Source organism: Phlebotomus papatasi, chromosome 2 (genome assembly GCF_024763615.1).
Source record: "Phlebotomus papatasi isolate M1 chromosome 2, Ppap_2.1, whole genome shotgun sequence".
In the NCBI taxonomy this organism is placed as follows: Eukaryota; Metazoa; Arthropoda; class Insecta; order Diptera; family Psychodidae; genus Phlebotomus; species Phlebotomus papatasi.
In genome coordinates this window covers 56,084,336-56,110,401 of record NC_077223.1, presented here as the reverse complement: position 1 = coordinate 56,110,401, position 26,066 = coordinate 56,084,336, and the positions used below count along the sequence as shown (strand labels likewise).

The window sequence follows — 26,066 nt, the reverse complement described above, 5'->3', positions numbered from 1 at the left end:
CAAGTATGTTACAGATGTAGGAATAATATTGTTATAAAAAATATGTACCAATTTGTTCCTGACAGTGGGAACAAAACAGCCGAATGCAACAAATTCTGTTCCAAATTTCGGGAACAAATTTGTATAAAACGAAATCAACTCAAATTTGTAGACATTCCACTGTATCAAAACGGTTCCAAAAACAACTCTAACAAAATTGTAACTGTATTTTGTAACGAAACTGTAAAGAAAACTTTTTGGAACAAACAAATATCTTTTCTAGGTACAAATTGATTCCAAAGAAATTTGTTCCAAGGAAAACTTGTTCCAATATTTTGGTCAGTGTCCAAAAGTTTTTACCGTGTACTGTGTCATTGTGTCAAAGATAATTCAGATAGTGTCAATTTTCGATTTTGTCTTCACATCCACATAGTGTTTCGTGTAGATTCTTAGTTAAAATCAATTCTTGTGTATTCACAGATGCCAAATCTATTTCAAAAGGCAAGAAATGTGGATTATGTGGATTGGAGCTTTTATGGCACCTAGTTCCCAATCCAAAGCTCTATCCAAAACAAAAACAAATTTTATTGTGCGTTGGGCATAAATGTTAAAAAATGCACAAAATACATTAAGCACTCAAAACTAAAGGCGATATTAACAAAGCATTAAAAGTTTAATATTAATAAAATTTTAATTTTTCTCAGTGTTTTTTAGTCAAGACACAAAAAATATTTGATTTTGCAACGGTTTTTCTTAGCCAAGTCACAATCCCGTATATTCGGCTGGCCTTCGGCCAGCCCAACTTTCAGATACAGTAGACTCTCTCAAATTCGGGCATATAGGACCGAAATGTCAGCCGAATTAGACAGAAATTCGGGCGACATGTGCTTATAGATATTGAGTTTACACACTCATATATATCGTAAATTGCATGAAAATCCCTCAATAATGCAAAATCACATCAAAACTAAGACAAACCATGCCAAATTTGAGCATATTTGATTCATTTGATAATCATAATCAAACTTGAAAAACGACAACAAACTTTTTTCAAATGTAACCGCTGCCCGAAATAAAAAGTAGCCCGATCTTAAAAGAGCCGAATTTGCGAGAGTCTACTGTATTCAACAAGTTTGATGAACGTTACTTTTTAAAATTTTTGGTTTTGGCGATAGATTGAGCTTCAGGAAATTCCCGGTGGCATTGTAGTGCATTTTATCGACAGACGTGCCGTATTTACGGTGAGAATTTTTTTGTGAACAAAAAAAATGTTTAAATTCCAAGGTAAATATTTATTTTGATTATTATAGAGATCAAAATAATTAGTTTAAGAACAAATCTATTGATTAATGTAAGTACATTTTGTGAAGTAAGTCATATTTCGGCATTATTTTGTTGAATTGTTGATCAATCAAAATATCTCATTTTAATATTTCGCAACACTAAAAAGGCCACTTAATCAATTGAATAAAAGTAAATTATATAAAACGTTTAATTGGAACTTACATTGTATGGATTTCTTGAAGAACCAGAGGAAGAGTACTCGTCTGAAGTGAGCTGCGAAGAGTCAGCAGTAAGAGAATATTCCGGAGAAGGACAAGTAATTCTCAAATCAAAGCCAAAAAAAATGTTTTGAAGAAAAAGTTTATAAACAATTTTCTTTTAGAATGCATTTATCGAGAATACATCCTCGGGATCTGAAGGATTCTTCCTGGATTCCATGGTAAAGGACGAATCAGTAGCATCAGAATCCAGCAATAATAACTACAAGAATGATATCAGTGCAGTTGCATTCTTCACTCTAGTAGAGAAAAAAGTTGGTCAGATTCCTGAATACCTAAAAAATATGCTCTTCCTCAATGGATTTGCAGCTCCTATGCTATTTGAGAATCTCACAATTGCCGATCTCTCTTCAATGGAGAACTTTGTCAAAACTGTGATGCCAAAAATATGCCCCCTAACAAGGGAATATTTTTCTGTGTTCTGTCACAACATCCCTGAATTTAAGATTCCACTTGGCCATCAAAATCTCCTGCTGAATGCAGTGGAAAAAGTAAAGAGTGATAGTGATTCTTTTGTCAAAGATGTTCTGAAGATGAAACAAAAAACTGAAGATCGTATGAATAATAAAACCTTCTCCACAAAGAACCCAATTGAAGAGAGACGACTCAAGGGGAATTCCCAGGAAGCTGAGATGGAGAACAAGATTGCGAGTAAAATCAAAATTTTGACTAGGCAATGGTGCGAGAAGACTGACCTGGGAAATTTTGACAAAAGTCTCATTGATGTGGATAAAATGAGCGTGAAACTAGTGAATGTTGGACAGAATCTCTTTGCAGAAGTTCTCTGTCCAATTTGTAAGCATCATATCAAAATTGGAATTTGGTCCAACAAACTCAACAAGAAGCCCAGATTAATTCTTTCCAATTTCAACTCTCACATTCGTATGCACGCCAAAAGGGAGAATCTCAAGAGAGTCTCTAGCACAACAACCACAGAGACTCATGCTGAGAGTCTCCTTGAGGACGAGGGAACAAGTGAGGTATCCCCAGAAAAGAGGTTAGTGCCTAATGCTTATTTAAAGAAAAGTTTAATTTTTATTAAAATTCCTAGGATATTTTGTACACTGAGAAAAAACTGGGACGCGATTACCTTTTTTTCCTCATAACTTTAACACTTTTAAGGTGTAAAAATATATCAATATTTTGTAATGTTGCAGGTGCGTGTTCTTTTTTATTAACTACACTGAGAAAAAAAAGAGGATGCGATTAACTTTTTTTCCTCATAATTTTAACACTTTTTAGGTGTAAATCAAGATCAACATTTTTTAATGTCAATTTTACACCTTTTTAAAGGTAAAATTAACATGAAAAAGTGTAACTTTAACCCCTAATACACCTAAAAAAGCATAATATTTACACCGATTTCGAATCAATACTGCAGGGTAAAATAAACATTTCCGGAATGTAATTTAAACTTTTTCGGATTTCTCTCAGTGTATGAATGCATAAGAATTCATAGACAAACCGCCTCCTAAAAATTTTGAGCCATATCTTCTTCGTTACTTTACCATTAACCCTTTAAGGACGATTGGAACACCGGTGTCCCATAAAGAAAATAATTCTCCCTGACTACTTAAAGTTATTTTTTCTTATGTCTGTACAAAATTGTAAAGTAGAAGGTTGAAGGAATCTGGAATATTTTTTGCAAGTCTATCTATATACTATGTAGTAAATATAATATTTATGCTCAAAAATGGCAATTTTTTAAATTCTCAAATTCATAATTGATTTTATTTATTTTTTTTTAGGGTAAATGTCCTAATTCAAAACCATTTCCAGGCGCTTTAACTTTGACTGAAGATTTAACACATTAATTTCATATTTTTTCTGAAAAGAATTACATGAATTTGCTCCTTGACTCTTCTAGAATGTTATGCCCTAGACACACTTACGACTAAAGTCCAGAGTCGACTAAGCTAGTTCATAGCCAAGTCAGTTCCCGACACACTATAAATGAGGCTTAGCATTCACTGGTATCCACAAAACATAACTTTCGTGGGTTTTTATGCAGATATTTCTACTAAAATGCACTAATACTCCTCTGAAAATGAAACTATTTGTAATATCATGTCTCAGTACACGTCCAATAATTATTGTTAATTACAATTATTTGTAAGGTGGAAGCTAACTCGCGACTTAAGCCAATTGTGGCGATTCTAGTAAATAATTCTTGTTATACGTGAATTGTTAAGTAAATTTAAAAGTAGTTTCATTTTTAAAGGATTATTAGTGCATTTCAGTAGAAATATCTGCATAAAAACCCACGAATGTTATGTTTTGTTAGTACCAGAAAATGTTAAGCCACGTTTGTAGTGTGTCAGGAACTGACTTGGCTATGAACGAGCTTAGTCGTCTCTGGACTTTAGTTGTAAGTGTGTCCAGGACATTACTGTTTAGTGAAAATTCTTTAGATATAATTTAAAAACTTCTTAAATACAAGAAAAATACACAAGTGCAAAATGCTGCAATTGGAAACATATTAATCCAAATGGAGACAAGAGAAAGTTTCTAATTGGAGACAAACAGTGTATAAGTGAAACCGCGACGAAAGGCTTCCAAAACCTTGTTGAGTTGCTCTTGAGTGCAGGATTTGTTCTTATTCCTAGTCTTTTCTCCTTTTCCATCTAAAACAATAAAAAAAATCTGCAAAAAAAATCATATTTCCGAGGTTTCCTATTGAAGCATTTGCAGACAGTTCAGAAAACCCTTTTTGTTCACGAAATATGTAATTATTTCATTTGAAAATTTCACGTACCGTTAACAATAAAGATTAGCACTTAATTTAACTAAAATTATCCAGAAATATGACATAAATATTAAACAAAATGAATAAACAACGGTGACCTCATTGCGTTTTTCATTGGAAAACATGGTCGATCGATGAAAAATTCGATGGTGAAAAGGTACACTTTTAATTTTTCTGAGAAATTAACAAATTAAAATTTGTAAATATGAATGGATTTTCGCTTTATTTGGAGCAAAATTAACTAAATAATGAAACTGTGGTATAGAAAATATATAAATATAATAATTTAGTACTGTATTTATCGTGAAAACAATGACGTTTCCATTTGGAGTACCGAAGAATTTCCATTTGGAGCAGGTTATGAATTTGCTTAATTTACCCTACTTCCAATTTTTTTTTAGCAAAACCCTTTTGGCAATAAAAACTACAATACTCATACGTAATATTTTTCATTAAAGCAAAAAATGTTATTCATTGGTATTGTCAGACAAATTACTTAGATTTTTGGGCTATTTTTGTCCCTATCGTTCATAGAAGCACAAAATACACCGAATCAGAGTCTGTTGGACTTTCCAAGGTTAGATGTCAGAATTATTATTGATTATGTTTCTCAGTTTAATTTTTATTATCGATTTTCAGTCCGTAAAAAGTAAGGGTTAATAGATAAGAGAATCTGGGAAAAAATGTGACAAAACACTGATCACGTGATCACCTATTATAATCATCACAAACTCTTGTCCTCCGGCTCCGATCGCGCTCAAATTTTCCAAAAATGTGTTTCGCCGCTTTCTGATTACGAGTGGCTAAAAAAAATCCCATCTGTCCGTTCGTCTGGCCGCTTTTTGAGCTAAATTTCTCCTAAAGACTAATGTGCTGGACACACCTATGGGCTAAGCCGAGAGACGGATTAACGAAATTATAATCAAAATAATGATTAAATTTCCATTAGTGTTCCACTAAGCCGACTCTAGGCTTAAGTCGTAAGTCTGTCTAGACTAGGACCATCTTCAGACCAGAGAGCCCAGTTTCCGAGGGTCTCAAAACCTTAAGCAGCAACCGATTTTATTGATTTTTTCACAATTATTTATTTGCCATTAATAATCCAATCATAAGTTAAAATTTTCCAAAAAAAACTTGACAAATAAGAAATTAGAGATGATATGGCTAAAGCGATCTTCAGACTAGAGGTTTAGCCCAGTTCCCGAAGGTCTCAAAATATTAAATTGCGAGCGATTTCATTGTTTTTTGAGTGTGCAAAATTTCGGCATAGTTGCATATAAGCACCGAAATCCTAAGTTTGAAATGCAATATTTTTAATTCATAGTGATATTTCTTGTTACTTCCTTTTCAGGAGGATTGTGTGGAACCTTGAAAACTAGTTTATCATCTTTGTTTTCTTTAAATCACTTCCTAAAATATTGAAAAATTAATTATAATATGGACATTGCTTTGGGTAGTATTCCGGCCACTTTGAGTGAAATACCGGCCACCTTTTTTCTGACCACCTTTTGTGACGCAACGGATAGAAAATTTCAAAACGTCAAACGGAACGAGTTTAATATTTAGTTTAATACGTTTATATGACACACAAGCCCTGAGATCTTCCGCGTAATTTGTCCTGAAGACCTGAAGAGTAACATCTCAAATTCACACGCAGATTGCCGTAGCAATTTGCCCTTCCTGAACTCTTCCAAGGCCTTTTTTACATCATCTTTTTCATAGAAGCGATGGTTTTTTTCTCTGGACATTGTAGAACTCAGAAATTGAAAAAAAAACATAAAATGAATAAGAAATTTAGGAAAGCAAAAGATGTTGCCGGAATAGGCAAGTGAAAATAATATAAGAAAATTGAAGAAATAAAACGAAAATACGATAAACAAAAAATGAGCAAAAAAATCTGTACGAATAATTTATCTCAGTTTTTTTGCTCACTGTTTATCGAATTTTTGTTTTATTTCTTCAATTTTCTTATATTATTTTTATCCAGTGCCATCGAGTATGAGATAAGGTATAAATACGGTAATCAAGAATTTGCGGAAGAATTGGAATGAAAATGCATAAATTAACAAAATACAATGAGGCTACGGCGAGTATTCTATTGTCAATGTTATTCTGCCCTAAGTGCAAAAAAAAGAGATTTTCCTATACCTAATAACGCTGCAAAAATATTCAGGTATTGGTATGACCGCTTTTGCTCAACCAACATTTAATAGATTGATAAATTTATTCATCAACAATGCTTTCGAAGTACAGTTTCGTTTTACTGAGATTCCGTGTAGTTTTCAGCGTCCACCGCCGTCTTAGCGTTGGTGACCAACCTTCTATTACATGAACATTACGATCATGTCATTTAAAATAAGGTTTAAAAGAAAATTACTGAATAACATCTGACAAACTTCTACTTCAAATCGGATTTGCATGTAGTCCGAATTTCCTCACATTAAGAATTTCATCTACAATAAGCTGATCAAAAGACTTATCTGTACGATTAAGTTTAAATTTTTCTAAATTATTTTGTAATTGTAATCTGCGTAGAATAACCACTGTTGGGGACTAACCTGGAATATTACGATAAATCAGTGGCAGAGCTTATATCCGCGTGAAGGAGGATCAATTTTTTCCCAGTGTCTTTCGTCGATGTATGAGGGTGGATAATAAAATCAGATTTTTTCACACTTCACTTATATTTCTTCACAAATTCCATTAACAATAATTCGTAAAGTCTTTTATGGTTATAAATCAATTAAATTCAACAGCAAAAGTTTTGATAATCTAATGATATTTTTAGATTTAATTGCGCGATAGAAAAAATGGTGTTTTGTTTTCGCCTGACATTGCAAGAGAGAGAGAGCGCTTCGAAAAACAAAAAAAAATATGGCAGATGTCGCTCCCTTCAACAATAGGCTTTTTTGATAAACCTTTCAAAGTAATTTAATGAATCTTCTTATTCTTTTTTTTTTTTTAAATTAAGTCGTTAACATTATTCCCGGGGGGAGTTTGGGGTCTTCGATCCCCAGATTTTCTCGCTTGGATATTTAGCAATCTTTGTAATTGGGCGAGTGAATGTGCCCTTCTCTGTGGAAACATCTACCGTTCGAACGTGACCATCAGGACCACGATATATCTTCGAAATTTGGCCCATAAACCACTTCGGATCGACTAATCCCTCTTCAATTAACAAGACATCATCTCCAACGGATAAATCTTTTTTAACTTCCGTCCACTTCCCCCGCTGTTGCAAAGTCTGTAGATATTCATTTTGCCAGCGCTTAGTAAAATGCTGATACAGTTTTTGGCAAACTTGCCATCTGCTCAGGGTATTGGAACGAAGTTCAGTCACATTAGGATCAGGCAATTGATTTAGCGGAGCTAAAGTCAAAAAATGCCCAGGGGTCAATGGCAGTGGATCTGAAGGATCCTCAGACAAGTGTGTGAGTGGTCTTGAATTTAATATGCCCTCAATTTGATTAATCACCGTCAGAAATTCTTCAAAATTAAGGATCACATCTCCCATTACCCGTTTCAAATGGTATTTCATGGATTTTACAGCGGCTTCATATAAGCCTCCGTGGTGTGGAGCTGATGGAGGTTGGAAATGCCATTGAACGCCAAGACTTACGGTTGAATCTCGTACTTCTCTTTGAGATATAGCTTGAGATAGCAAACGTTGAAACTCGCGGGCTGCGCCTACAAAATTTCTACCATTGTCGGTGTAGACTTCGGCTGGGACATTTCTGCGACTCACAAATCGGCGAAAAGCAGCAATGAATGCTTCTGTCGTCATAGAACTCACTACTTCTAAGTGAACAGCTTTAACGCCCATGCAAACGAACACACACACGTATACTTTTTGAGTCCTTGTTCGGGAGGATAAATCTACTCTAATATTGAACGGGCCTGCAAAATCAATTCCCACTGAACGGAATGCTCGTGCCAATGTAACTCTTGGTCGGGGCAAATTTCCCATGACTTGTTTCTCGGGCTTGACTTTGAACGGGTAACAAACGTTACAATAGTGAGTGATTTTTCTCACCAAGTATCTACCTCCAAGAGGCCAAAATTTACGTCTTAGAGAGCAAATTAATGCACTTGGGCCAGCATGTAACAAAGCGATGTGCTCATGCTTAGCAATCATTTCAGCGAGCTTCCCTTTTGGAATAATACGCGGATGAATGGCATCATAGTCCTCTTCGGATTCTTGTATACGACCCCCCACCCTCATAACTTCCTTATCATCCAGGAAAGGTCTTAACTGTCGGCAAATATGAGGTCCCTTCTTTCCCTTGAAATTAGATCTTTTAAGTCCATCATAAATTTCGCGCAGATTGATCTGCTGATCCCATTTGATGAGACAATTTTCCGCGGTCAGAAGTTCCTCAAATGAAAATTCAGCACCAATGGCTTTGTCTTCTTCAAATTTCTCCTTGAAATCATGTCGAATAATCAGAGCTGCCAGCTTCTTGGCATTTGTCCAATTCGATGCAGTTGCGAGAATATGTTCGTGGAACTCATGTTCCTTGGTCATATTATCAGCAAGTCGTTGTACAGCAGCAGAAAGTATCACTGGATCTTCTTGTCCACCTTGTTGATATGGCTCTGGCCAGGAATCTTCCCCCCGCACCAACCATTCAGGCCCATTCCACCAAAGGGACGATGATGCCAATCTCTCAGGAGTCGAGCCCCTCGACAAAATATCCGCAGGATTATCCTGTGTTGGCACGTATCTCCATTGAATGGGAACGGTGATCTCACGAATGGCCTTTACGCGATTACGGACAAAAACTTCTTGGCTTCGATTAGAAAAAATCTGACCCAAAACTACTTTAGCATCAGTCCAACAAAAACATTGGTTTGAATCGATCTTCAGTGAATCTTGAACACGTCGCAAAAGGCGTGCACCCAAATGTGCTGCACATAGCTCAAGCTTAGGTATAGTTTTCTCTTTAATTGGTGCAACTTTACTCTTTGCAGTTAACATTTTCGCGCTCTGGTTTCCATGGGAATCCTGAACTACCAGATAAATTACGACACCGTATGCCAATTTACTGGCATCGCAGAACACATGCAATTGTTCTTGAACCGCAAATTGAATAGTCGCTGCCCATCTTGGGATTTGAATATCTTGAATCTTTGGTAAGTCACGCGTGAAATTTATCCACTTCATATTTAACTCTTCGGGGACAGGCTCATCCCAGTCCAAATTTGCTTTCCAAACTAGTTGGAGTAGCATCTTTGCCACAACTACAATTGGGCTTATTAACCCCATTGGGTCGAAAATACGCGCTATTACCGACAAAATCGTACGTTTAGTCGCAGTGGACTCATCAAACTCGAATGCTACATGGAAACAGAAAGTATCTGTTGAAGTGTTCCATGAAAGACCTAGCGTTTTGATTTCCTCACCTGACAAACTAACCGGTTGTGAATCATCAGAACAAGCATTAACTGCTTGAAGGATTTCTGTGGCATTAGAATGCCACTTTGAAAGTTTGAACTTAGCTGTAGCACACATCTCAATCAATTGAGATTGTATCTCAAGAAGTTCTGAAATGGTCTGGGCGCAAAACAGACAATCGTCCATATAAGTATGGAACTTAATCACGTTAGCTGCTTTCGGATACTTTTCTCCGACATCATTTGCCAGTTGTATCGTTGAACGCGTAGCCAAATGTGGTGAAGCGGAATTTCCGAAGCACAAAGTGCGAAATCTGTAATCTTTTATCGGACCGTTCGGGACATCGCGCAACAAAAATCTTTGGAAATCGCGATGGGCTGGCGTTACTAGTACATGAAGAAACATCTTCACAAAGTCACAAACAGCAGCTTTTGCGTAGCGACGGAGCCCCCAAAGACTGGAGAGCAAATCGGGTTGGACGACTGGTCCAACTTTTATGACATCATTAAGGCTCATGCCAGACGCTGATTTCGAACTGAAGTTAAAAACCGGACGTACCTTAGTCGAGGCCGCTTTTCTCTTGACTACAAAATGATAGGGAGCATAATAAGACGGCTTGTCCAAATCAACATCAGGGACTGGCTCAATAATTCCTTCATCTTTATATTCTTGGAAAATATTCTGAACTTCCACTTTGAGCTCTGGATCTTTATCCAATTGTCTATCTGCTCTCTTAAGCATTTGTAAAGCCTTATCGCGGTTATTCTCCAAGTTCTTGTATTCATCTTTTAGTGGAATGTGTACCTCAAATTGACCTTCATTTGTACGAATGGTAGTGTCTACAAACAACTTCTCGACTTCTTCCTGTTCTTCAGTAAGCGATTTTTCAGTTTGATCAGACCCTACTTCTTCAGATTCGAAAAAATCTTTGAAAGTCTTTTCAATTCTCGCGAACGTGGTAACACCACAAGCAATGTTCTGAGGAGTTCCAACATTCCAACCACCAAACAACATCCAACCAAATTCACTGCTCTTCAAGCATGGCAATCCCTCACCCAATTTGTGCGTTTTGTCGTAAAGAATTTCATTCAATAAGAAACCCCCAATAAGGATATCAATTCTTTCCTTCTTGAACCATAGAGGATCTGCGAGATCAAAGCCCTTTGGAATAGAAAGATCCTTTTCTTGGATTGGCCAGTTAGGAAGATCAACTGACACTCTACCGACAACGCGACACCACAATTTATGTGGATTCATAGTGAGACGTGACGCAATTGTGGCCTCAACGGCAAAACGCGGACTTGACTGTTGGTATTCCAAACCATTGACAACTTCATTGATCGGATACTTCTTCAAACCCAAGATCCCGCATAACCTTTCCGAGATAAAATCACCCTGCGCACCCTCATCTACAAATGCCCTGCAGACATGCGGTTGGTTGTGGACGTCATAGACTAAAATTCGAGCAGTTTTTAACATCACGCGCCTTCCCTTGAGTTGGGCTGTCACCCCCACTCCAGCATTCACAATGGAATTTTTACCATCAACAGTAGACTCTTTTTCTCGCGAAACAGATTGAGAAGGAGTCGCCTGAGTGGTTTCCTGAACCTGAAGATTATGAGCGGTAGACTTTTCCACACCCCCTTCGTACGCGTCGTGAAGCCAGAAATTATGCTTCTCTTTGCAATGTCTGCACGATGGATATTTACATTGATCGAGATTGTGTTTATCCGCGATACAATTCACGCAAATGTTCAAGTTACGCACAATTGAGAGCCTTTTTACCGCTGGAAGCGACTTAAAAGTCTCACATTTGTACAACTTATGACTCGACTTTGAGCAAACGGTACACAATTCTTTTGTGCTATCAACGGCAGCCATGTGAGCAAGAGAACTTTTGCTATTGGTTACAACATTCTTGGAATTTTTCTTTACGTTAGAATTACTCGAAGTAGTGTTGATCGATGGACACATTTCCAATGCTCGACATCTTCCAGAAAGGAACTTGTCAAATCTTTCCCAAGTGGGAAGCTCTGAGGGATCCGTATTTATTTTTGCCCACTCGGATTGAGTCTCATGATCAAGCTTTTGAGTGAGTATAAAGATGATCCAAGGATCCCACCCAGTTATACATACCCCAATGGACTTCAGAGATTTGAGGATGCATTTGGAAGTGTCATGCAACTTACGGAGCTTCTCCCAAGATGGCGTAGTAACCGATGGTTGCTTGTGGAAGGCATCCAGGTAGCTTGAGACGATGTTCATCTTGTTGTTAAATCTCTCCTGCACTGCTTCCCAAGCTTCAGTGTAATTCTCTCCTCGTACATCGATGTGCTCGATGGATTGCGTTGCATCACCCACGAGAGCTTTTCTCAAATAATGGAACTTTTGAGAATCTGCCAAATTTGGATTCTCATGAACAATGCTGATGAAAAGACTCTTGAAATCTGTCCACTTGGTGTACTTCCCGTCGAATGTTGGAACTGTAATTGCTTCCAACTTTACCGCAGGAACTGAACCCTGTGGAGGCGTTTGTGGAGTAGATGGAGTGGAACTCACAGCCTGTTCTGACACTATGTTGGCAAATTCTCCAACAATTGTCTTCAGAGTGTTTTGTTGTTCCCTCATCAGTCGCTCAAGAACTTGTTCTTGAGACTTCCTGTCCTCTCGCATGAGCTCAAATATCTTCGTCGGACTGTATCTTACAGTTGCTGCATCAATCTTTTCTTGCTTCAGCTTCAAATCCGTAATTAGCTTTACAAGACGGGCCTCGATATCGTCACAATCTTGACAGAAGTTCACAAAATCTTCTTCTTCTTGCGCTTTATCTTCTTGCGTTGTCTTCTCAGCAATTATGGCTCTTTGAACATCTCGGTATTTTGGCTGAAGCTTCTCGATAATAACCAGCTTGGATTCCAGTTCCGCACGAAGGTCTGGCTGAGAAAGAGCCTGAGGACTCTCCTCCAAACTTTCCAAGAAATTTGTGATCGATGTGAGTGTGCTTTTGTAGCCTCCTCTCACTTTTACCAACGACATCTTAGCACTCTGTGGAAAATTTCCTCTGGATATGGCGGACGAAAATTCGCAATTCTTCTCACGAGGCGTCACTCTTGCGCCTCACGGGCGAAGGTCCAAATGTTGGGGACTAACCTGGAATATTACGATAAATCAGTGGCAGAGCTTATATCCGCGTGAAGGAGGATCAAATGTTGGGGACTAACCTGGAATATTACGATAAATCAGTGGCAGAGCTTATATCCGCGTGAAGGAGGATCAATTTTTTCCCAGTGTCTTTCGTCGATGTATGAGGGTGGATAATAAAATCAGATTTTTTCACACTTCACTTATATTTCTTCACAAATTCCATTAACAATAATTCGTAAAGTCTTTTATGGTTATAAATCAATTAAATTCAACAGCAAAAGTTTTGATAATCTAATGATATTTTTAGATTTAATTGCGCGATAGAAAAAATGGTGTTTTGTTTTCGCCTGACATTGCAAGAGAGAGAGAGCGCTTCGAAAAACAAAAAAAAATATGGCAGATGTCGCTCCCTTCAACAATAGGCTTTTTTGATAAACCTTTCAAAGTAATTTAATGAATCTTCTTATTCTTTTTTTTTTAAATTAAGTCGTTAACAACCACAGATAGGTCCAAAGGGTCCAAATAAGCTCATGGTAGCTAAGATTCCTCATAGGTGTTATTAAATTTTATTATAAAGTTCAAAGGGGCGTGGTTTGATTTTTTTTAAGGCGAAGCTTATTCAAAAGAATAATGTCTTACTGCACAATACGGGATATAAAATCACTGACAAAAAAAAGAGGGTGCGATTAACTTTTTTTCCTCATAACTTTAACACTTTTTAGGTGTAAAAATATAATATATCAACATTTTTTAATGTTAATTTTACACTTTATTAAGGGTAAAATTAACATGAAAAAGGGTAACTTTAACCCTCAATACACCTAAAAAGTGTAATATTTACACCGATTTCGGATCAATAATCCAGGGTAAAATTAATATTTCCGGGATGTTATTTTAACTTTTTCGGATTTCTCTCAGTGATGGAAATTGCAAATATTTGTCGTTCTTTTGTTGCAGGAGAACCAGACGATCAAGTGCACGCTTGGAAGCTTCTAGGCCTTCTGGAAGTCATCGAGAAAGTTTCCAGGCAGCAACACCTAAAGCTCTTGGACAGATTTACAATAGCGAACTCCTCGAGTCCATCAGTGACTTTTGGCTGAGCCTCGAGATGGAATTTGGCGATGGCGAAGAAATTGTGCCAAGATATCTTCAGAACTTCCTGCATCTGATGGGCTTTGGCACAAGAAAAGCCCTGTCGTTGTTGAGAGATGAAGACTTTGACATTTTAGAACGCTACGGCAAGCAAAAAATGAAAGTGTGGACGGAGAAGGAACCAGAAAGTGTAGAATTCTTTCTAGGCCCATTTGCACGTGCTATGGATGAATTTGAAATTGCACTAGGCTACAAGAGGCAATTGATGGAGCTGAAGGAGAGCTTAGCGAGGCAAATGGAGAGCAATAGAAGGCAAAAAATGTGCAAAAATGGTGAAACAACAAAAAATCAAGGTGATCCAATTGCTCAAGAAAAAGCTGGAGAGTCTTCACATTTCACTCAAGTACTCCTGAAGGAGTACAAGTCAGAGGAATCAGAGTCATTTTTTTCCTATGAGTGAAAGTGAGGCAAGGATTTCATTTACTGAAATTTCTTTATTCCTGGGCATCTAGTTCAAATACTTCTTACTGACAACCTTTTCTTTTAGAAATAAATCCACAAACACTGAAAATTATTATAAATTATTAATAAAATAAATATTTACCTTACTTCTTCTTCTTTTTATCCTTAGCAGGAGCAACTGGTTGTCCAGTAAGTTCAGCCAGTTGCTTTTTGAGTGTCAGTAATTTCTCCACTTCTGGCTGCCAGATGGCCTTCTCGGCTGTAGCCTTGAGTTGTCTCACTTTTTCACCCTGTTTTACTATAGCTTCCTCGAGATCCTTGAGGGACAACTTAGGTAGAGCTTCAGACACTTTGGGTGGAGCTTGGCCACTGGCTACTTGCTGCTGTCCCGCATATTTCTTCTTTAACTCCTCAATCCTTCCTTGTTCAATCTTAACAAATAGTGGCTCTGGCTTCCCAATCTTATGACCAGGTTTTAGCCACATCTTCACTCTTGGATCACTAGAAAAAAAAATCCCTCATTTTAAAAAAAAAAAACAGGAATCACCAGAAATCTCGTAAAACGCAAACCTTGAATCTATAAATCCTCGGGATATATTTGTTTGTTTGAAAATTCTCCTCGAAGTATCTGGCATAAATGGAAAGAGAAGAGTTGCCAGGAGAACTGCTAGATTTGCACACAGCCCAATCACCGTTCCAGCTCGTGCTTTCTGGTCATCAGTGCCCTTGAGAAGTACCCAAGGCTGAGTAACTTGCATAAATTGATTACCATGCCGCGAAATGGCCAAGATATGCTTGATACCATCGCGCATTTTAGCCTTTTCCATGCAAGCAACATACTCCCTAAATTCTCTATTCGTCTGAGCCAGCAGCACAAAATCTTCCTCCTGCAGCACCATTTGAGGAATAATTGCACCAAAATTCTTTTCACAGAACACCAGGGCACGATTGATAAAATTCCCCAGATTGTTCAGTAGCTCGGAATTATTCCTAGCCTCGAGATCATTCCAGCTGAAACTGGAATCTTGACCCTCAGGTCGAGCACTGGCCAAATAAAAACGCCAGACATCTGCAGGGATTCCAGTGTCCTAAGAGAGATACCATTTATAAAATGTAAGCCTTGCTCTTACACTGAGAAAAAAACGGGAGTGCGATTAACTTTTTTTCCTCAGAAATTTAACACTTTTTAGGTGTAAAAATATATCAACATTTTTTAATGTTAATTTTACATCTTTTTAAGGGTAAAATTAACATGAAAAAGGGTAATATTTACACCGATTTCGGATCAATACTGCAGGGTAAAATTAACATTTCCGGAATATTATTTTAACTTTTTCGGATTTCTCTCAGTAGTGTATCAAAAATATTAGCAAGCTTGAGGTCATGCATTATCACTTCAGTGTGATGTGTCTACGTGGGCTCTACGCAATCAAATCACAGTTCAGAGAATTACATGAATGAGAGATAAAATGAACTGAACACGTTAGAATAATCAAGATGTTCACGTAAAATTTGATAAGACAGTTTTTTGTAATCTTACGAAAAAAAACCATATCTGTGAAATTATAATTAGCTTACCGCTAATATACTTGAATTGAATAAAAATAAATAAAAAATCCAGTCCTGATTATCGACTATAAACTTTAATATTAATTAAAGAAATATCACCACTGAATAGAAGAGTTTTTTTTTAATATTGTAATTATATCAAATATTACAAGAGCGTGAGAAAAACTTGAAAAAAATTGAGATTTTTTTAAAGTCAAGGGGTGCTTCATATGGAGAAACTCTTGTCAATTGTTTAAGAAATATTAATTCACTAAACTCGAGAAATCCAAAAATATGTTTCGCTAAACTCAAAAAACCTAAAATAGTTTCACGAAATTCGAGGAGTCCGAATCCAGTCTCGAAAAACCAAAAACATTTCGAGAAAAATAAAAATGTCACGCGAAACCGGAACGAAATCCGAAAAACTCAAAAAAAATATTTCATAAAACTTGTGAAATGAAAAATGTTTCGCGAAACCCAAACAAAGTCTCTTGAATCCCGAGAAACCTAAAAAGAGTCTTTCGAATCGATAGCTGAGAGACCCAAAGAAAGTCATACGAAACATTGGAATTTGAAAAATGTTTCGCGAAACATGAAGAATGTCCCGAGAAATGTAAAATATGTTTCACAAAACTCAAAAGATATCACGTAAAACTCGAGTAAGCCAAAAGTCTCGCGAAACTAGATAAACTTAAAAAAATGTCTCGTGAAATCAAAGAAACCGAAAAAAATTACGAAATCCAAGAAATCAAGAAAAGTTAACGAATTACAAAACACATAAAAATGATGGCACACAAAGCCGGATTCAAATAAAGATCGAAATCTGAAAAATTCAAAAATAGTTTTGCGACACTGAAGAAATCCAAATATCACGAAAAACCTGAGATACCCGAGATACCTAAAGGTGTCTACACACTAGTAGAAATTTCTTTAAAAAATGCCTTTTAGAAAATTTCCCCTATCCTTGTAGGCAGAAACGTCAGAATTTTTTTAAAAAGGCAATTTTTGACGAAAATTGCTTCTAGTGTGTAGACATCAAAATAATGAAGCAGAAAAAATCCAAAAAATTGTTACACGAGATTCGACAAGTGACTGCTTTGGAATTTCTGACATTTTCACAGACTTGTCAGAAATCCAAACTTATCCAATTTTATCTCGTTTTTGGATAAGTTTTATAGATTGACCAGGAAGACATATCGTCCTTCTACGAAAATAAAACGTTGAATTATTCCTAATAACGTTTTTTTTTTTAAGTTGAAGGGTTAAAAAGGTTTTAGAGAACATATTTCTCAACCGAATGGTATTAAATTTGGGCTTGTTGGAAAGGTCTTGGAATTTCTCATAAATTTGAACCGTCTATAATTGGTTATGAACCGGTAATGAACTGATAAGTAATTTTATTCGAAAATCAATTCTAGTATTATTTTGTAGTAAGTTATTATAGGGTAAATGTCCTAATTCAAAACTATTTCCAGACGCTTTAACTTTGAGAGAAGATTCAACACATTAAGTTCATATTTTTTCTTAAGAGAACTACATAGATTTGCTCCTTGACTCTTCTAGAATGTTACTGTTTAGTGAAAATTCATTAGATATAATTTGAAAACTTCTTAAATTACAATAAAACCACGCGAGCGTAAAATGCTTCTATTGGAAACATATTAATCTAAATGGAGACAAGGGAAATTTTCTAATTCGAGACAAACAGTGTAAGTGAAACCGCGCGACGAAAGGCTTCCAAAACCTTGTTGAGTTGCTCTTGAGTGCAGGATTTGTTCTTGTTCCTGGTCTTTTCTCTTTTCTCATCTAAAACAAAAAAAAACTGTTCCGGATAGAAACATGCCTTTTCTTCAATATATGAGAAATTGTATGTAAAACTCCACGAGCAAAAATGATAAAGTTTAGGCTTAGATTTTTTGCACTATAATTGATCCATATTAGAAATTATCCGTCTCATCAAGCAGATATATAATCCAAATATGCTTTAAGATAGTTTCATCCCTTAGGGATCATTAGTTTACTTAATAATCATGCCAATCCTTGGGCATAACATTCAGATACAGAATTTCTCATTAAATACTAAATTGCATATTTTAAGAAATAGTTTTTTTTATCATAAATATCCGTAGTTTATCATTCATATATGCAAGATCATTTTTCTACACTATCAAATTATAACTATACTTTATATCGTTAGTCCAATCCTTATAGTGTAAGAAAAAACCATATGAATCCTTTATCATGTCTCATAGCATTTTCAATTCAAGATTAAATGCACTTTTAATCCGAATTTCAGATGGAGCTTACCATCAATCGAATTGTACTAAAGTCAATTATCACTTTCTAAAGAATTCATGCTTCAAATCAATATATTTCAGGATATATTTAAGAAATTCATTTGTATATGAGAATTCATCCAGTGAATGACCGACTTGCTTAACGTGCGTCATTGGGTGAAGAAGACAAACAAGAAAAATGCAATTCTGCATATCAGGCATATATTCAAAAACAGTAGACTTTCGCTAATTCGGCTCTTTTAAGATCGGGCTACATTTTAATTCAAGTGGCAGTTAAATTTGAAAAAAGGTTGTTGACATTTTTCAAGTTTGATCTTGGTTATCGAATGAAGGAAATATGCTCAACTTTGCCATGGTTTTTCTTAGTTCTGATGTATTTTTGCATTATAAAGGGGTTTTCATGAAATGTACAATAAATTTGAGTATATAAACTCGGTATGTGTATGCAGATGAATAAAAAGTCGTTGCATTTCAAAAAATTTGTCGCCCGAATTTCTCTTTAATTCGCGTGACATTTTGGTCCGAAATGCCCGAATTTGAGAGAGCCTACTGTATAGGGACTTAGCAATTTTCATCTAACAATGCTCAATAGTGGGAAACCACAAATTTGTATAAAAACCCAACATTTTTCTAAATAAATTTAGATTTCGCATTATCAGGGAACCAAGCGTTTCTTTTCGCCATTTAATTGCCTTTGTCTCTTCTGCGATTTCTCAGGACCACTTTGGCCAAGTCCAGCGGCACTCCAGCGCCTTCGATTTCAGCGGCCAAAGAGTCTGACTTTGTCTTTAGCGGCATTTTAAGTGTCTCTCAGCAGCCAGACACTCGGCTCTGTTGCCTGGACTCAGCGGCTTTACATAAAGCCTAAGGACCTAAAGTGGCAACATCTTCTGGCTTTGTTCGTCGGCATTAGGATTGCCTATTTTCAGCAGCCAGAAGAGGCTCCGCTGCCTAACACTGCGGCTTTAAATAGCCTATCTTAAGTGGCATCTCGGACTTTGAGGAATTGAAGATATTTTCTACCTATATTCGTGATATATTCGTGCCCGGTGCAGAGACCAAGTCTCTGTTTTACGCTCTGGAGGCACCAGATTAGTCTGGTCGCCATCACTGAGGGGCATTCCTGCCTGTATCCCAGTGGCATTCAATTGTCGTTACCAGGGGATGTCTTTCAAAGACGCCGAGCGACACCGAAAGGGTAGAAAAGCTACAGTCCAAAGAGCAGAGAATTTCTTGGCGAGATCTGAGAAATCTTCCTCCTCTATATTGGCTCTCGTAGCCTGTTTGGAGCCAACAAAATCTCTCCAAAAGAATAAATCATATTTCCGGAGTTTGCTATTGAAGCATTTGCAGACACTTCAGAAAAACCCTTTTTGTTCACGAAATATGTAATTATTTCATTTGAAAACTTCACGTACCATTAGCAATAAAGATTAGCACTTAATTTAACTAAAATTAGAAAGAAATATGACATAAATGTTAAACAAAACGAATAAACAATAGTCACTTTATTGTGTTTTTCATTGGAAAACATGGTCGCTCGATGAAAAATTCGATGGTGAAAAGGTACACTTTTAATTTTTCTGACAAATTAACAAATTAAAATTTGTGAATATGAATGGATTTTCGCTTTATTTGGAGAAAAATTAATTAAATAATGAAACTGTGGTATAGAAAATATATAAATATAATAATTTAGTACTTTATTTATCATGAAAACAATGACGGTTCCATTTGGAGTAGCGAAAAATTTCCATTTGAAGCAGGTTTTGAATTAACTTAATTTACCCTAGTAGCTATTTTGAGTAATATTTACAAAATTTATTTATAAATATTGAGTGATTTATAAATCGATTGAAGTCGGTTTTGAACCGATGATGAACCAGTTATGGACCGATAATAATTTTTAATTTTCTTTCTTAATTATCCCTTTTCTACCTGGCTATTTTGAATTATAATGACCGAACATACTAAATTCGTTTATTTTTACAATAATAAAATTACTGATTACAAATTGTAATGAACAAGTGGATTAGGAAAGGTTTTGCGGAGTGATCAAAAAATTTCTAATTCGAAAAAAAAATATTCTTAGTAAATAAAAAAAAACACGCACCTGAGCATCATTGCCAAAGACTCCAATTCCCCTGCTCTTGCTGAACTTTCCATCCTCGTAATTGAGATATTCAGTTGCCATGATGTGACTCACGAGGGTATAGCCCTTGTTAATACCCAGAAGGGTCGCCGGGAACATAACCGAATGGAACGGTACATTGTCCTTAGCCATGAACTGATACAGCGCCACATTGACATCATCATTTGGTTGCCACCACTGTCTCCATTCCTTAGTATATTTACTGGTGATGGAGACATAGCCAATGGGAGCATCGAACCACACATAGAACACCTTACTTTCGAAGCCTGGCTTAGGCACGGGAATGCCCCATTTGAGATCGCGAGTAATGCATCTCGACCGAAGTCCCTCCCTCAGCCATGATTTTGTAATCACTCGAGCATTGTGAGTCCATCCGGACTCCACAGATGCAAACCATTCGCGCAATTTGGGCTCAATCTTGGGCAAATTGATGAAGAACTGACTGGAATCACGGACTACTGGCGTAGTATTGCACAGTTTGCATCTTGGTTTGATCAATTCTGTGGCATTCACCAACTTCCCGCAGCTGTCACACTGATCCCCTCGGGCATCTTCGTAGCCACAACCTGGATGAGGACACACACCCTCAACAAAGCGATCAGCCAGGTAGCGTTGGCACTTCTGACACAGCAACTGAGCCACAGACTCGGTCTCCACGAATCCAGCCTCAAAGAGTTCATGGAACATTTGCTGGACAATCTGTGTTTGCTCTGGCGTAGTGGTACGACCGAAATAGTCAAATCCAATACCAAACCAACGATAGATAGAATTGTGGATCTCAAAGTATTTGTCACAGATCTCCTGAGGAGTCATTTTCTCGGAAATAGCTTTGGTCTCAGTCGCCGTTCCATATTCGTCCGTTCCGCAGATAAATAGCGTATTGTAGCCACAAAGACGAGAATACCGGGCAAAAATATCAGCCGACAAGACGCATCTTGGAAGGTAAGAAATTGGAATTCACTTACAATTCTAAAGCTTTAATTGGATATTTTGCAGAAGAATCGAAGAAAACTAGGGGAAGTGTGCTAAATTTCGGCCAGATGCTAATTTCGGCCACTTTGAGTGTAATTTCGGCCATGGAAATAAATTAATTAAAATTATGTATGTAATCTTCGAATAGTCAATGAATTCATTTTGCTTTTAAATATTTATTCATTTTTGGATGTATTAACACAAAGACCGTTAAATTTTAGGAATAGGGTAAGTGTGCCTAATTCCGACCAGCTTGCAATTTCGGCCGCATCTTTTGTTCCTCGAATTTTCATGAACTTTTGGTTTTTACATACTCTAGAGATTATACAATGCAAAAGAATAACAAAAAATGCAGATTCCACAAACAAGATGATGCAAAAAGACATTTGAAGAATTCCCAATGGGCAAAGAACTATGAGAATTGAAGGTGGTCGAAATAAGGCACTAAAGCTATGTCAACATTTTTATTTATTTTAAAATGTATTAAGAATGATTTTAGAGTAAATAAAGACGATAAACTGTCTACAAGGTTCCAAGCAACACTCCTTAAGAAGAAGTAATAAAAATATTCAATTTGTATTAATAATATTACATTTCCAACTTGAGACTGTGACGCTTGCGTGCAACTATACCGAAATTTGGCACACTTACCCTAATTTGAATTTAAATTGCGTTGTAAAAACTCAGCGTGGCAAGAGTCTTAAAAAAATGTGACAGAGCGATTGTGTTTCTAGCAGTCATACGATTTATGATGAAGTGCAAGAGGTTTTCCTTCGGTGTTTTTCATGAAAATTGATGAGTTTTCCTTAAAGATTGTTTCTGTTTATGTTAATATTAAATTTCGGGTGAAATTTCCCAGCTGGATCCTGTATTTCGCGTAAAAAAGTATATACTTTGTGAGCGTCTCTCCGGTGAGGTAGTGTTGCCTATTCCGGCAACATCTTTTGCTTTCCTAAATTTCTTATTCAGTTTATGTTTCTTTTTCAATTTCTGAGTTCTCCAATGTTCATAGAAAAAAAAGCCATAGCTTCTATGAAAAAGATGATGTGGAAAAGGCCATGGAAGAGTTCAGGAATGGCAAATTGCTACGGGAATTTGCGCGTAAATTTGATACGCTACTCTTCAGGTCTTTAGAACAAATTACGCGGAAGATCTCAGGACTTGTGGTTCATATAAACGTATTAAACTAAATATTAAACTCGTTCCGCTTGACGTTTTGAAATTTTCTATCCGTTGCGTCATAAAAGGTGGTCTTAAAAAAAAGGTGTCCGGTATTTCACTCAAAGTGGCCGGAATATTATCCAAAGCAATGCCCATATTTTTATTAATTTTTCAATATTTTAGCAAGTGATTTGAAGAAAACAAATATGATAAACCAGTTTTCAAGGTTCCACAAAACCCTCCCGAAAAGGAAGTAACAAAAAATATCAATATGAATTAAAAATATTGCATTTCAAACTTCGGTGCTTATATGCAACTATGCCGAAATTTGGCACACTTAACCTAATTATAAAAATTTAGGCCACACCCATTGCAGAATTTGTACCATTGTTATTGTTAAGAGGTGGCCCAAAGAAAATACGTTTCTTGAAAATATTGGCAGCCCAATAAATTAATTAAAAAAAGTTCTGTAATTTAGGTTTCTGACCCGAGATGTAAATTCCCTAGCACCCCTAACACTAAATGGGGCATGGTATTAAGAAGCCATTGCCTGATGCAGTAAGACACGCCCTTCCAGACGAAAAAAAAACCGATTAAACTCAGGCTAATCTTCGAGAATTAGGTGTGATTCCTTCATAATCACACCTATTGTGATACTACTATTTTCTAAAAGTGCTCCGATCGAGCTGAAATTCACAGGGTATATGTTTTAAACATCCCTGATGCCAAAAATGATAAACCGCCATTTTCGGGTCCGGCCGGCCGTCCGGCCGTCTGTAGTATGCAATATCTCCGGTTTGGAAAGAGACATCTTCATAAATTTTTTTTTAATATATTTACTTGCGCGTACGACGATTTCTGTGCTATTAGTTTTTTTTTGAAAGACCGGTTCTAAACCGGTTTAAAACCGTTTTTTCTAGGTTTTCTCGCAATTGGCCGGTGCAATTTGAACCATTTTATATTCACGTTGTAGCGCTACTTGAGCAGACCAATTAAAAAAAAAATTTGGAGATTTCTCGAGATAGGGGAAAGGCTCATAATTTTGTCCAATTTCTTATTTTGGACACTTTGAGGATAACATTGGACACTAAAAATAAATTGATTAAAATGACGGATTTTTATTTCAATATTTGACATTATTGAACATTCAATATTTTGACACTAAATACGTTAAATTTTGAATATGATTTGAGTTAAAATTGTTTTGTTGAAAATTCAGTGTGAGCAATTGCTTACGAGAAATATGACAGAACTTCGTGTTTACTTCAGTCTTATTAAGCTGTGGTGAAGTACTAACAATGTTTCTTCGGTTTTTTTGAGTGATATTATTGAATACTCATTGAATATTGTGTTGATTCACGTTAGTGGTGATTTGTACATTTGACCTGAAGTGAGATTTGCCTTGTGAATTAGATTTTTCGTGTGAAAAATGGGAAATGTTTTAAGACATTTACCAGTGAGGTGATGGCTCTTATTTTGGACAGGTGTTTTTCTCACGAAATTTCGTGAAGTTTTAGCTTTTGTGATGACTAGGTTGGATAAATGCCTGGAGAAACAAAGGAGCATCATCTCTGCGAAAGAGATGTAGCGAGAAATGCCTTGAAAGGCTCCCGGAAAGGTCAGGGAATGAGCGAATCCGCACGTACTTGGAGTACCGGTCAACTCACTTTAATGAATGATATGGAAAGTTTCCGGGCTTCTTGTGACATTCTACGTTTCCCTTACATGAACTGGAAGAGGACTTGGTAAGATTGGTTCATCAAATGAAGAACAATGGGCATCCTATTGAGGCGGATTAGCTGTCCAAATTTACAGCCAAGTTGGACAAATTAATAAACAAGTTGTCCAAAATAAGAGCCAAAGTCACCTCTACATATCAATTCATTTTTAAACGTATTAAAACTAATTTTAATAAAAATAAGACGATAAATAGCTTGCTAAGTTTCTAAACAACCCTTCTGAAAAGAGAGTAACAAGAAATGTCAATTAGTATTGAAAATATCGCACTTCAAACTTGGAACTTCGATGCTTATAAGCAGACTGTCCAAAATTATGAGCCCTTACCCTATTTCAAGTTGAAGATTGCAATTTTAAGAAATTTTTCGCGGATTTTAGCGAATTTTCGCAGGTCGCAAAAAATTTCGCGGATTTTCGCGTGATCCGAAAAGTTTCGCGGATTTTCGCGGCTCACGAAATTTTTCACGGGTGGCGAAATTTTTCTTAAGCCTAAATAATGTCAAGTCAGAGGCCTCTATCTCTTAGAGTTTCCGAGAAAATCGACTTTAAAAATTTTCAGAATCAGATACTTTTATGCATTTCTTATCCAATTTTTTCATTCCCTAAAAAATTATTTAACGAAATTTACATTATTTTATGTATAAAATATCATTCGAGTTTGCCACAATCCAAATTTGCAATGAAGGAATCGCACCTCTATAAGCTGATCTGGGCTTATCACTGGTAATTTTTACGCTATAAAATTTGGAATTGATTATTCAATTAATTACTCACCCAATAATATTTCCAAGATGTGGGACATTGTTGACATAGGGCAGTGCTGAAGTGATCAAAATATTTCTCTCCCCAGCCTTGGGTAAAACAGTTCGGGCTTCTTTGGCTTGAGGAATGTCTTGGAAAGTGAATCCCTCACGAGCTGATGCAATCTCTTCGGCCGATATTACGTCAGCTGTTGGTGATTCATCTATCGAGGAACTTGGTGCCGTACTAGGAGCCAAAGCACCAAATCTATTTGAATTCTGGAGGGATAGGAAGTTGAGATCTTTGAAGTCAGAGAGAGCTTCTTGTGCCTCTGAGCGAGATGAGAAGTTTTTGTGCCACTTGCAGAGATTCTCAGCTGTAGACACTTCCTTGAGAGCTCCCTCGACTGCCAAGTGGCTCCATAGAATGAAATCCGGGGTACTTGGAGAGTTCCCAGAAAGGAAGTCTCCTTCTTTCAAGAGATCATCGAGTTTCTTCGTAAATCCTGCCAATTTCGTTGCCTGAGATGCATCTCTGCGATTTCCAGACAAAACTAGCTGATTTAGAATTGGAATAAAATGCGTCAGAAGCCACTCAGTGAGTTCCTGTTCTTTTAGGGAATGCTCCACTGATTCTCCCAGAAGATACCGCAAACTAGCCTCTATACCGAAAATCTCCTGACCGGACTGCAGTCGCACAAGTGGCAAATGCTTCGGAGGCTTTAGCTGGGCATCTACATGGGGCATAAATATCCAACATTTATTTTATTTGTTCAGAAAATTGTTTTAAAAACTTTTGTGAGGTTAGAAAAAGTCTCACCATTGTTTCCAATTTGCTCAACTTTTACAGGCTTCTTTGCAAATTTTCCAGCTGTAAGCAAAGCTAATCCATAAGGATTGCCAGGATTTGTCACAATTATCATTGTGGGTCTAATAAATCACACACTTTTCACGCTTTTCCACGTCTTTCCTCGTCAACGTCTGCAAAAACACTGTGACAAACCCCACGTTCGTCGGGTCTGGAAATAACTTTGAGGTTATAAATTTTCCAGGCAATTTTTGGCGCAAATTCCAGAAAT

General features: G+C 36.7%; 2 protein-coding genes across 4 annotated transcripts; one reads left to right on the top strand and one right to left on the bottom strand.

Annotated features, from left to right (window-relative positions):
- The first annotated feature begins 1,184 nt into the window (after window positions 1–1,184).
- LOC129801782 (uncharacterized) lies at window positions 1,185–14,530 on the top strand. 3 transcript variants are annotated; one of them, XM_055847103.1, is made up of 4 exons: window positions 1,185–1,263; window positions 1,506–1,579; window positions 1,646–2,538; window positions 13,784–14,530. In XM_055847103.1, exons 1-4 carry the CDS (start codon window positions 1,248–1,250, stop codon window positions 14,376–14,378), a joined length of 1,578 nt encoding a protein of 525 aa, XP_055703078.1. In that variant the 5' UTR covers window positions 1,185–1,247; the 3' UTR covers window positions 14,379–14,530. The 3 variants fall into 3 exon arrangements, with proteins under 3 accessions (XP_055703078.1, XP_055703080.1, XP_055703079.1); XM_055847105.1 differs by having other exon boundaries at window positions 1,228–1,330; window positions 1,512–1,579; XM_055847104.1 differs by having other exon boundaries at window positions 1,228–1,330.
- Window positions 14,393–26,028, bottom strand: LOC129801772 (methionine--tRNA ligase, cytoplasmic). The gene is made up of 5 exons (XM_055847085.1): window positions 25,808–26,028; window positions 25,022–25,721; window positions 20,339–21,311; window positions 14,951–15,468; window positions 14,393–14,881 (listed from the first exon to the last, which is right to left on the bottom strand). The coding sequence occupies exons 1-5, from the start codon at window positions 25,908–25,910 to the stop codon at window positions 14,524–14,526; spliced, it is 2,652 nt and encodes an 883-aa protein (XP_055703060.1). The 5' UTR covers window positions 25,911–26,028; the 3' UTR covers window positions 14,393–14,523.
- Window positions 26,029–26,066: the final 38 nt, after the last annotated feature.

What these genes read in the sequence shown, in the direction of transcription:
- LOC129801772 (XM_055847085.1), bottom strand. Translation starts at nt 25,910, where the DNA reads ATGATAATTGTGACAAATCCTGGCAATCCTTATGGATTAGCTTTGCTT. An exon ending in TGAGCAAATTGGAAACAATG is followed by an intron (nt 25,722 to 25,807) that starts GTGAGACTTTTT and finishes TGCCCCATGTAG; the next exon opens with ATGCCCAGCTAAAGCCTCCG. An exon ending in TCTTTGGCAATGATGCTCAG is followed by an intron (nt 15,469 to 20,338) that starts GTGCGTGTTTTT and finishes TATCTCTCTTAG; the next exon opens with GACACTGGAATCCCTGCAGA.
- LOC129801782 (XM_055847103.1), top strand. An exon ending in AATATTCCGGAGAAGGACAA is followed by an intron (nt 1,580 to 1,645) that starts GTAATTCTCAAA and finishes ATTTTCTTTTAG; the next exon opens with AATGCATTTATCGAGAATAC. An exon ending in GAGGTATCCCCAGAAAAGAG is followed by an intron (nt 2,539 to 13,783) that starts GTTAGTGCCTAA and finishes CTTTTGTTGCAG; the next exon opens with GAGAACCAGACGATCAAGTG.